At 39.0% G+C, this 12,564-nt stretch overlaps 1 protein-coding gene and 1 non-coding gene across 7 annotated transcripts in view; one reads left to right on the top strand and one right to left on the bottom strand.

The window, feature by feature from the left end:
• The window catches only part of PPP1R21 (protein phosphatase 1 regulatory subunit 21), an 87,833-nt gene that overhangs the window by 61,562 nt on the left and 13,707 nt on the right, over positions 1–12,564 (top strand). For 5 of the 6 annotated variants that reach the window (XM_017548520.2, XM_017548519.2, XM_037745725.1 and 2 more), the window contains exons 17-19: positions 2,980–3,222; positions 10,122–10,154; positions 11,643–11,759. In XM_017548520.2, the coding sequence (XP_017404009.1) occupies positions 2,980–3,222; positions 10,122–10,154; positions 11,643–11,759 (393 nt within the window). The remainder of the gene's footprint in view (positions 1–2,979; positions 3,223–10,121; positions 10,155–11,642; positions 11,760–12,564) is intronic. The other variant, XM_017548521.2, reaches the window with a different exon arrangement.
• On the bottom strand, positions 6,397–6,500 carry LOC119474093. Its single transcript, XR_005203390.1, has one exon. It is a non-coding gene; the product is annotated as a U6 spliceosomal RNA (small nuclear RNA).

The following is a 12,564-nucleotide window of genomic DNA, read 5'->3' as shown; positions in this document are numbered from 1 at the left end:
AAAAAAAAAAAACAAAAAAAAAAACATAAAAAAAATTCTACAAATTGTGTTTTGCTAAGAAAAGCCTCAACTAACAGGAGAAGTCAAGTGTGTGGACAGGCAGGCTCCTAACAAACAGGCTGATGGGACTCCTGTTTAGGAGCCAAAGAGTACTTTGGAACAGTTCAAATATATTACTTTAAATTAGAAGACGCTGGAGGCACTGGGATGTGATATGCCCCCTCTCCCCCAATCAGAGCCTGTTGATGTTACAACAGGGACAGATGTGTTAGTTGCTCACTAGATTTTATGTCTTATATTAAATTGTATACAGTTTTTATTCTAACCACTAACTAGGTAGTATGCCCCTTCAGAACATGCAGAGTGTATCTTTTTTTAAATTTCTCCTTCCGTTTCTTAATCAAGTATCATGCAGATTTGTTCAGCTTTGTAAATATGGACATCACTTTTTTTTTTCTTTGAGAAAACACTTGTATCAGCTTTGTGGTGTTTTCAGGGTGACAGCTCTCTGCACTCCTTGTAGAAACCCAGCAATGTTTGTGCACGTTGAGACATGTGCTTTCTATTTCTTAGCAGGATATTTTATCTCTGTACATAAAGTGGAAACCAAAAGGTAGGGAAACAGAAAGTCTTGACACCATCATGCCACACATTGTTTTTAAGGCATTGTGTTAAAAAAAGTTCACTAAAACCAGGATGCTGTGATTTTTGTTTTTTTAAGTTGCAATATATATATATATATATTTTTTTTCATTTAATCACTGCAGTTAAACGAAATGGAAATTAGTTGTGTTAATCTTGCAGAATGTTTGCAGGACTGACTATCATACTGGATGATTTCCGTTTATACACCACTGTGTCAGTTCAAGCATCAAAATACCTTGCATCTAAGGCAGACTTCCTACATCAGGGACAGGTATCTGTGTGTCATTATACAAAACAGTTCTAGGGGGTTGATCTACATAGTAAAAAAATAAAATAAATAGTACTTACTGTAAAATAATTTTATAAATTATCTTTTGTACTTTAGGACATTAAATTATAAAACTTTTGTATATATAAAAGCTTAGGAACTTTCTGTTTAGCAGGAAGGCAACACATTCCTACACTTTTAATGTATATGTTTGTTATAATGTCCATGTAAACATGCCCTATGTTTGTGCCTTTTAATTAGTTTGTCTCAATAAACAATGTAGAGAAAAATATGTAGCTGTGACATTGTTACAAATGTTCTTATCCACAGTACAAAATGGTTTGTTTTTAATATGTAGAGCATTATGTGTGGACTACTGGAAGGACTCGTGTAGGGAAAGCCCAGGAATGACCTTGCTGAGGCCTAGATTGGGAGCATAGTGGTCACATTTGGAGGAAGTCCGCATTTCCTGGCAAAACTGGGTTCTGGCTCTGCCTGCTGGGATCTGTTATCTCTGGTGGGCTGGCAGTCATAATCCATGATTCAGACAGCCCAGGCTTCCTCCACAGTGGTCCAAGGAGCAGTCCTCAGTTGGGGCAGATGTGGGCCCTACCCCTAAGCTAGAATGTGATTGTCAGAACCCTGAAAGTATTAGTTCTTAAGAAAAAAAAAAGATATATACTAGAAATAATTGTTTTATTAATTCATTGTATAATAAACAGGAGTGAGACTTCATTGTATGACTTCAGTTAAAATGCTATTTTGTATGCATTCTTTATCCACTTAAGAAGCTTGTCTGCAATAATAAAGCCACGTCATGTCTTCTTTTGGGAGGGAGAGAGTCGATGGCAGGAGGGGGTTGTGGGTGGGCCACTGAAAAGGGGGACTGAATAGGTTGTGTGGTGAAACTCTCCTGTGTCTTGGAACTGGAATTGAGTTTTGATGTTGATGAACTGATTCAACCAGGTGTTGAAGGCATGATGGCCACTGGTCTACGAAAAGGCAGAGTATGTTTTTCCCTTCTGGTTGTAACCTGGTCGAGAGCTTCCCCTTTATCAGATTGGCAGCTAAGCAGTTGTATTAGATGATCCTCGAATCTGACATCCAGCCTGTTACACTCTAGGGCTTGCTGTTTGGCCCACATTTGCTTTTTATTGTGTATTCATTCCCCTCCTACAGTGTTCTCCTAAATGAAGGTTTCTATGTAAGCAGATGATGATTTTACCTGTCAATACCAGCACTGTATTACTAACATGCAAAATACTGCAGATTTATTTTGAAAATTAAAGTTAACCAGTCACCAAAAAAAAAAATTGGCAAAACCACAATTACTTTTGCACCAACCTATAGTTCTAATTGTTCCACAATTTTTGTATTCTCTATTTTTTTAATTTTAATTAAATGGTTGGTTTAAGTTGCTGTGCTTTGATAATTAGTGACATTGCATACCTTTTAATTTGTTTATAGTCTTGTTCAAGTCTGTTATTGGTTTTCTTTTTTTTTTTTTTTTTTTTTTTTTTTTTTTTTTTTTTTTTTTTTTTTTTTTTTTTTTTTTTTTTTGGCCTTTTTTCTCTGTTGAGTTGTCTATCTTACTGATTTTCTTTTTTTTATAAGGTGGGGTTTCACCAGGTTGGTCAGGCTGGTCTTGAGCTCCCGACCTCAGGTGATCTGTCCGCCTTGGCCTCCAAAGTGCTTAAATTACAAGTGTGAATCACCACACCCAGCCTATCTTACTGATTTTCGAGAATTCTTTGTATGTTCTAGTTATTGGGCCTCTGTTAGATAAATGATTTACAGATTCTAATTCAATTCTGTGTTTCCTTTTCACTTTTGATGTTTTTGGATGAGAATTTTTTTTTAAATCTTACTATAGTTTAATTTCTCAATTTATGGTTGTGCTTTTTGTATCCTGTCTAATAAATCTCTCCCTATTCTAAGGTCAAGGTTTATTACTATGTTTTTACCTCTGTGGGGTAGTTTTGGTTTACATTCTGTAAAATAGTTTTTTGGCCACTAAGTTTTATCTGCATTGTTCCCTAAGATACAACACTCTGTTACTTTTCAAGGTTCAACAAAGTTTGGAAAAGATTTCTAAACTGGAGCAGGAAAAAGAACATTGGATGTTGGAAGCACAGTTAGCCAAAATCAAGCTAGAGAAAGAAAACCAGCGAATTGCAGATAAGCTGAAGAGTACAAGTAGTGGCCAGTTGGTTGGGCTGGCCCAGGAAAATGCTGCCGTGTCAAATGCTGCTGGCCAGGATGAAGCCACAGCTAAGGCTGTGTCGGAGCCCATTCAGAGCACCAGTCTAGTGAGTGTCTTCTTGGCTGCCCTCAGTTTTCTCTTAAATGCTAATTGGTAATGATCTAATATTCAGCATTAACCATTGTCTTAGTTCATTCAGGCTGCTATATCAAAATACCATAAACTGAGCATCTTGTAAACCACAGAAATTTATTTGTCACAGTTTTTGAGGCTGGGAAGTTCAAGATTAAGGTGCTGGGAGATTAACTGTCTGGTTAGGGTCTGTTTTCTGGTTCATAGACACCAGTCTTTTCATTGGTGTTCTCACATGGCAGAAAGGTCAGATGAGCTCCCTGGGGTCTCTTTTGTAAGGGCACTAATCCTATTAGGTTACTTCCCAAATGCTCTGCCTCCTAATACCAGCACCTTGGAGGTTAGGATTTCAACATGTGATTCTAGGGGTGGGAGGGGACACAAACACCAGGCTACAGTAACCATTTTAATTACACATTAGTTCATAACAGGAGTGATCCATGTGCTTTAGAAAAAAAGCAGGGTAGTAAGCAGGATATCTCCTTCAAAAAGTAATCATTAAATTTCCTGTGAATTTACATGAGACTTCCTCATGGTGAGGACTATGTTCCTGGAAAAGATATAGTAAGTTAAATTTAAGATGATTCTGTTTTTCTATAAAAACATTTATAATATGGAGTTATTATGTTTCTATCAAAGGACCGAATGCCTAATGTTTTTAATAGAAATAACCACAGGAGGCATGCCCGGTGGCTCACACCTGTAATCCCAGCACTTTAGGAGGCCAAGGCGGGCAGATCACCTGAGGTCAGGAGTTCCAGACCAGCCTGACCAACATGGAGAAAACCCCATCTCTACTAAAAATAAAAAATTAGCCGGGCATGGTGGTGCATACCTGAAATCCCAGCTACTCAGGAGGCTGAGGTGGGAGAATTGCTTGAACCTGGGAGGTAGAGGTTGCGGTGAGCTGAGATCGTGCCATTGCACTCCAGCCTGGGCAACAAGAGCGAAACTCCATCTCAAAAAAAAGAGAAACAGCCACAGGAAGCCACGAGTGGTGGCTCATGCCTGTAACCCCAACACTCTGGGAAGCTGAGGTGGGTTAATCACTTGAGCCCAGTAGTTTGAAACCAGCCTGGGCAACATAGTGAGACCCTGTCTCTACCAAAAGTGAAATAAAGCAAAAACAAGTAATATTAATAAAAAAGAAATGACCACAAATGCAATTTTTACCCAATTTTATGTGATACATTCCTAGAGAGTATAAAGCTTTGTAATATACATATACTATAGAAACCCAACAGGTTGTTTTTCGTGAGGCAGAATGTTGGCACATAATCTTGCAACTTTGTATTTCTTGCCTTAATGGTAATTGCAGTGATTTAGAAAGTGAAGAAACATTTCTATGGATGTTATAGAACTTTTTACTTTTAAAAATGTTTTCTAATTATACTATTCTGCTCACTGTAAAAAATTAGGAAAATCTAGACAAAGAGAAATCAAGAAGGAAAAACCCTCATAATCAAGGGAGTCTTTTAGGTGTATTTTCTTTAACAATCATTTTTTTTACAAGCTTGAGGAGCTTGAGAGCCACAGTGCTTCTTGAAGATCCTGTCCTAAGGCATGTACTTTTCTGCTCACTTTACTCCTGTAGCTCACTGATGCTATTGAAGAGCAAGTCATGGTTCTTCCACCTAATTCAGAGCATACCTGCTAGTTAAATATACAAACCAGATTTTATCTTCAGACCTTATCGCATCTTAACAGTGTCAGAATCTCAGATGATTGTGAATTTTCCTAGATATGGTAATTATGTTATTATTTACCTTTTAGAGATGGATTTCAATGTACTTAGGGTAGGGTATCAAAATGTCTGCAACTTATGCTCACATGTTTAGAAAAAAATACATCCACCCAGATCAGTAAAGCAAAATAAGCATGCTAATAATTAATGAATCTAGATAGTAGATATTCAGATGTTTACTTTTTACCCCCAACTTTTCTATATGTTTAAAATTTTTTATAATAAAATATAGAGGAGAAAAAAGAATTACTGTTTGTTCTTGCAGGTATAGGAAAAGAACAAGACTTAAAATTTTTAGAAAAGCAAAAAATAGAAAATAAGAAACATTTTAAAATAAAAACAAAACAAAAACCCCAAAACAACAAGAAGAATTAAAATTTTTAGAAAAGCAAAAACGCAATCAACAAATAAAAAGTTCCTAGTTTGGTCGTCCATGATGTTCATGACCAATGGTCATGGTGACCTTGAATTGTCACCATGCTCAACAAGGCAGTCATGTAGTGGTCACCAAAGGCAAGTCTTTGTCCCAGCCACAAGTCCTGCATGTTGGCTCTAATAGGGCAAGATGACAGTTTTTACCCCCATATCAGTGGTTTAGCATTAAGCTACAGTACGTAAATGAGGTAATGAGAGGGACATTCAACAAACAAAAGAATTCCCACATCCACCCACGTGGCATTTAGGATACTGCCCCCATTCACTTGCCTTTAGACTTTTCCTTCAGAGTCTGTCTCAAATGATGGGGTCACACTGTTCATTGTGTCTGATTTCTTCTCCCCCAGCTCCATTGCCTACATTCGTTCCTTCCTTCCTTCTTACACTTTCATTAGCAGAGTTGATGGTGGCCAGACTAGACCAGGGAGTGTGCTGCAGACAATGACATTGTAATTATAGTAATCGTGTGGCTGACACAGGTCTAAGGACTTTCCAGAGTATTAGTCAATCCTCACACAAGATTACAGGTATATCATAACTCCATTTTATAGTTAAGGAAGCCAAGGACCAAAGAGAAATAACTCACATGAAGTCACACACTTGATAAGTGATGGGATGTCTGGTCCCGTGCCCTGCCCTCTTAACCAAGATGGCCTTGTGTCTGATCCATGTCAGAAAACAATTAGATGGCATAAACTCATGTTAGCTGGGTGTGGTAGCCCACCCCTGTTGTCCTAGCTACTCCAGAGGCTGAAGCAGGAGGATCTTTTGAGCCCAGGAGTTTGAGGCTGCAGTGAGTTATGATTATGCCACTGTATCCAGCCTGGACAACAGAGTGAGGCCCTATCTCTTAAAAAAAACCAAAAATTAAAATTAAATAAACTCATTTGCTTACTGCTTCCCTTACTGAGGTGATAGAATTCCTAACACCGGCATATATATGTATATTTTATAAATTAATAAAAATTTTAAAACATGGGATGCTTCATGAATTTTCATGTCATCCTTCAGCAGGGGCCATGCTACTCTCTGTATCATTCCAATTTTAGTATATGTGCTACCGAAGCTAGCACAATTTTGATAATATTTGAGTTGTTAATGTCAGTTGCTGAAAGTTTAGGATTATCTTTTTATTTGAACATTTTCAAAGGAAAGCCCTATTCTAACATATGTAAGTGAAAAATATTTCTAGGGACATGAAAAATCTTTAGTACTGAACACTATTGGGCCATAAGTGATTAATGACCTTATTTGGGTTTAGTGACTTTAGAAGTTGCTATTTAAATCAACTAGTTAGTGTAGGGGCGGAAAGGACCTGATAGCTTTCCACCTATCATAAAGGTCACAGCCAGCACTCCTGTAACAAAGGACAGGTTAACTACCAAAAGCAGATTTCTGCCAAAAATAACTTGGAGTCTTGCCTTGCACACAGTGCAATAGAAATTAAAAGAGATGGAGCCAGGCGCGGTGGCTCAAGCCTGTAATCCCAGCACTTTGGGAGGCCGAGGCGGGTGGATCACGAGGTCAAGAGATCGAGACCATCCTGGTCAACATGGTGAAACTCCGTCTCTACTAAAAATACAAAAAGTCAGCTGGGCATGGTGGCACGTGCCTGTAATCCCAGCTACTCAGGAGGCTGAGGCAGGAGAATTGCCTGAACCCAGGAGGCGGAGGTTGCGGTGAGCCGAGATCGCGCCATTGCACTCCAGCCTGGGTAACAAGAGCGAAACTCCGTCTCAAATTAAAAAAATAGCAATAATCTTAAAGTAAAAGCACAGAACAATACACATTTCTGTTTTTTGCTGGTATTGAAATGCATTGCTTAAATTAATAGAATTTTTTTTTTTTTGAGACAGAGTCTCGCTCTGCTGCCAGGCGTCAGGCTGCAGTGCAATGGCTTGATCTTGGCTCACTACAACCTCCCCCTCCTGGGTTCAAGCAATTCTCCTGCCTCAGCCTCCCGAGTAGCTGGGACTATAGGCGCGAACCACCATCCCTAGCTAATTTTTGTATTTTTGGTAAGACGGGGTTTCACCATGTTGGCCAGGCTGGTGTCGATCTCTTGACTTCGTGATCCGCTTGCCTCGGCCTCTTAAAGTGCTGGGATTACAGGCATGAGCCACCATGCCTGGCTGCATTAATAGAATTTTTAAACATATATTTTAAGTATAAGATGACATTATCAGGCTGAGCACGGTGGCTCACGCCTGTAATCCCAGCACCTTGGGATGCTGAGGCCGGAGAATCCAGTGAATCTGGGAGGTGGAGGTTGCAGTGAGCCGAGATCGTACCATTGCACTCCAGCCCAGGGGACAGTGCAAGACTTCATTTAAAAAAAAAAAAAAAAAAAGGCCGGGCGCGGTGGCTCAAACCTGTAATCCCAGCACTTTGGGAGGCCGAGGCGGGTGGATCACGAGGTCAAGAGATCGAGACCATCCTGGTCAATATGGTGAAACCCCGTCTCTACTAAAACGACAAAAAATTAGCTGGGCATGGTGGCGCGTGCCTGTAGTCCCAGCTACTCAGGAGGCTGAGGCAGGAGAATTGCTTGAACCCAGGAGGCGGAGGTTGCGGTGAGCCGAGATCGCGCCATTGCACTCCAGCCTGGGTAACAAGAGCGAAACTCCGTCTCAAAAAAAAAAAAAAAAAAAAAAAACCTAAAAAAAAAAAAAAAAAAAAAAAAAAATCCTGAATAATCAAGCCACTAGTGTTAACATTTTTTTCCTACTAAATATCATATATAGTTAAGATTGTACTACATAAAATTTCAAATCTTAAATGTTAAAACATTGGCTGGGCATGGTGTCTCACACCAGTAATCCCAGCACTTTGGGAGGCCAAGGCAGGTGGAACGTGCGGTCAGGAGTTTGAGACCAGCCTGCCAACATGGTGAAACCTTGTCTCTCCTAAAAATAGAAAAATTAGCCAGGCGTGGTGACGTGCACCTGTAGACCCAGCTACTCAGGAGGCTGAGGCGGAGAATCGCTTGCATCTGGGAGGTGGAGGTTGCAGTGAGCCGAGATTGCCCGATTGCAATCCAGCCTAGTGACAGAGTGAGACTCTGTCTCAAAACAAAAACAAAAACAAACCATAAACATCCTATTATGAGAAACTCAGTATAAACTTATTGATTTCATAGTATTCCATATCTATTATACCTTAGTTTACCTATGATTGGACATTGTTTATAACTTTTGCTACTTTAAATAACATCTTATTTGTATGTATAAGATTATTTCTGCATGTTAAATGATTACCTCAGGATGTATTCTCAGGGTTGGAATTACTAGATCAGAAGACATGAATATTTTCAAATTCCTTGATTTTTATTACCAAATTATTTTTTAAAAGGACTGTATCAGTTTATACTCTTGTTAGTATCATATGAGAAAAATGTTGAAATAATCTGTGTTAAAAGTTTTCCTTGTATTTATACAATACCATGCTTTTGAAGAACATGGGGCTGTACCACATTTTCAAATCATAACCCGGGAGCAAGGGGGTGAGGGTGAGCAGGTGGAATGGATGTTTCCTCACAGTTTAGTTTACAAAATGCAGTCATATTGGAATATGTAAAATTAAATTATTAGAATATTATTGCAAACAATTTTTAACTGAAAGAGAATAATTGCTACTTCCACTTCATTGAGTAGAAAAATTATGGCTCTTCTATGTTAAAAGATCTTATCAAAGACTCTTATAGAGCCAGGTGGGCATAACATTCATTAGTACACATTCAGTTGATATACTCTTAGTGTTCAGAATAATACCCTGGAGGATGTTATTTAGAACACATTAAGACTGTTTATTGGGTGTCAGCTCTTATTTACAGAATCCATCGACAGTGAGTTTCCAGTAGTTTCCTTGTCATTGTACCCAAGCACATGTGGCACCTCCACCTTGAACAATAACCTCAATTCAGTAATCATGACTATCTGTTTTTGAAATCTTAAACTGTAGAAACAAACTTTAAAAAGATCTAGCAGCAGCCAGGCACAGTGACTTATGTCTGTAATCTCAGGAGGCTGGAGAAGAGGATGACTTGAGCCCAGGAATTCCACGCTGCAGTAAGCTATGATTGCACCAATATACTACAGCATGGGTGACAGAGAGAGACCTTGTGTCTAAAAAAAAAAAAAATTAGAAAAAAATCTAGCAGCATTTTAATGTGTTTAAAATTACATTTTTGTTTTTATTTAAATCTGAAATTTATGCTTAGTCATAATAACATTATATCAAAAGTAGATTTATTTATTCCTTCTCCTTTTGAGTTTTCAGCCAGGGTGTTTACTATTTGCATTTTCTGTTTGGAATATTTAATTACTATGGTCATCATAATTTACCCCTTCTTGGCTACTGCTTTGGAAATAGATGTAGGAATGTGGCTAAAAGCTGATCTTCTCCTCTCTCCCAGATGATATTGTTGGGTTTCAGTGGGAATGGCTAATCAGCATTTTGATAGAGGATTTAGTGATGACAATTATTGGTTACTGCCTCATGGCAGAAATAGTAAGTGCAGTTACCTATATCCATGTCCTATAGTAAAAGACAGTCTGAGAATGATCTAGTACTGTACCCTCAATGCTCTGTAAAATAGTGTGAACAAAGAAGAAAAAATATTAAAAGTGTATGACTTGTTGTGCTTGAAAAATGTACATACTGTGTTCTAAAAGATTTTTTTCCTTATGTTCTAGATTGGGACTTTAACCAGGTCATCTGACAGTGAGGTAATATGTCCTCATCATCATGTTGTTTCTTAGTAAATATCTAGCAACATGTCTGTCAACAAAGTCCTGCAAAAGCCATCTTGGCCCAATTGTTATTGTTTTTTCCTGACACTTCTGTCAAATGTGGAGGCAGTGTTTTCCACCTTTATCAATGGATCCATGTTGCTTTTCTCTGGTTCTGTTTTGACAGTCACCAACAAATTATAGCCTGTTTTTGTAATTGCCTTTTAGAGGAACTTGCCTTGGAAATTTGACACGGTGTGGCTTCTGCTTGGGCGTCCATTCATTGGCCTTCTACATGAGGCTGAGAGCTGTGTTAGTCCTCCCAGTGAGCAGCCGGGAAAGCATAGCTTAGCAAGCCTCCCCAGGGCCTTGATGAACAGTCTACCTGGTAGCTCTTTCTTGCCCTCATAGCAAGTGATCCCGGGTCAGATTTGGCCTGTGATACAGGTTTGCACTTTTGAATTTTGAAATATTCTAAGATGTAACTTTATTTTTTTTAAAAAAATATTTGTTTATTTTGAGACAGGGTCTTATTCTGTCGCCCAGGCTGAAGTGCAGTGGCATGATCTTGGCTCACTGCAACCTCTGCTTCCCAGGTTCAAGTGATTCTCCTGCCTGAGCCTCCTAAGTAGCTGGGACTTAGGATGTATGCCACTGGCCTGCCTAATTTTGTATTTTTAGTAGAGACAGGGTTTCACCATGTTGGCCAGGCTGGTCTCAAACTCCTGACCTCAAGTGATCCACCTGTATTGGCCTCCCAAAGTGCTATGATTACAGGTGTGAGCCATCACACCCAACCGCTCTAAGACATAACTTTATAAAGAACTGTTAAATAAACACTGAAGTCATCCAACTTACCACTGGCAAACTGGTTAATATAGTTCAAGTAAGCTGGTAGATTCTTTGATTGCTGTATTTATTCTTACAGATAATCATGAACTTCTGCATGTGTTTTTAAACTAAACAGGGTGTCATTGTTTGAGTCATTAGTAGAATTGTCAGTCTGGGACAAAGGCCACAAACTGTTCAATGTAGAAATAGTTTAATTTATTAGTGTGTTTAAGAGCATTAGTGTTGTCTTAAGATAATTTTGGAGAAAACAAGAATGTTTGGATTTTAGTGATTCCAATTAATATACCCCTTTCCCCAACCCTCTTCCAATTGGAGGAAGGCATAGGAGTCAGATAGACATTTTGAAAGTCAGGTTTGTGGCTAATAAAAGCTGGATGGAAGGCATGGTTCCAGTGGGCTTCCCAATACTTCAGTTCTGTTCTCTTGAAGCCACAACTTTATTCTGAAATAGAAAGGATGCTGAACAAAAGAAATTTGGAATATACACTCACCTGATATTTCTGAAGTTTGAGGGGTAGGAAAACTGATTCCCATCAAAGTTCAAGTGAAAATGTACAAAATGTTATCTTTTATTTTTTCTAGAAATGGTTCATCTCACTGGCACCTGTGTATGTGTATTTGTGTTCTATTTAGGTTCCAGATGTGGAATCTCGTGAAGACTTAATCAAAAATCACTACATGGCAAGGATAGTGGAACTTACGTCTCAGTTGCAGCTGGCCGACAGTAAGTCAGTACATTTTTATGCTGAGGTGAGTGTAGATTTAATTCGATTGCTGGTTTTTTCCCTAACCCCTGTAGGAATTAGGTCATTGCCTGGTTTTCCTGCTATTCACTGTAAGAGAGAAGGCAGTGTCTGTGTGTTCTATATCTGTACATGTCTATAACATTGGTCAGGGTTCATATTGTCTAGTCTGTACCCAACCAAAAATCTTTATTTCGATAATATAAGACTGATTTGAGGCCAGGCGCTGTGGCTTATGCCTGTAATCCCAGCACTTTGGGAGACTGAGGTGGGTGGATCACCTGAGGTCAGGCATTTGAGACCAGCCTGGCCAACATGGTAAAAACCTGGTCTCTACAAAAAATACAAAAAAAATTAGTCCGGCATGGTGGCAGGCATCTGTTAAGCCAGCTACTCTGGATGCTGAGGCAGGAAAATTACTCGAACCTGGGAGGCGCAGGTTGCAGTGAGCCGAGATCGTGCCATTGCACTCCAACCTGGGTGATAGAGACTTCATCTCAAGAAAAAAAAAAGAAAATAAAAAAGGACTGATTTGTCATATCCAAGTTCTTACAAAATAGCTGAGAGACTTACAGGTAGCCTTTCCTATGATACATTATATATGTTTTGGAGGATTATTATTAAAGATTACTTGCTTTAGCATTGTGGACAGATAGACATTCATAGCTCAAGGAATTTTCATATTGGCAAGTTAAAAAGCAAAATATGCCGGGCGCGGTGGCTCAAGCCTGTAATCCCAGCACTTTGGGAGGCTGAGGCAGGTGGATCACGAGGTCAAGAGATCGAGACTATCCTGGTCAACATGGTGAAAC

This window comes from Cebus imitator, unplaced genomic scaffold (assembly GCF_001604975.1).
Source record: "Cebus imitator isolate Cc_AM_T3 unplaced genomic scaffold, Cebus_imitator-1.0 Scaffold209, whole genome shotgun sequence".
Classification (NCBI taxonomy): Eukaryota; Metazoa; Chordata; class Mammalia; order Primates; family Cebidae; genus Cebus; species Cebus imitator.
The sequence above is the reverse complement of the archived record's forward strand: the minus strand, read 5'-3'. Positions and strand labels throughout refer to the sequence as shown.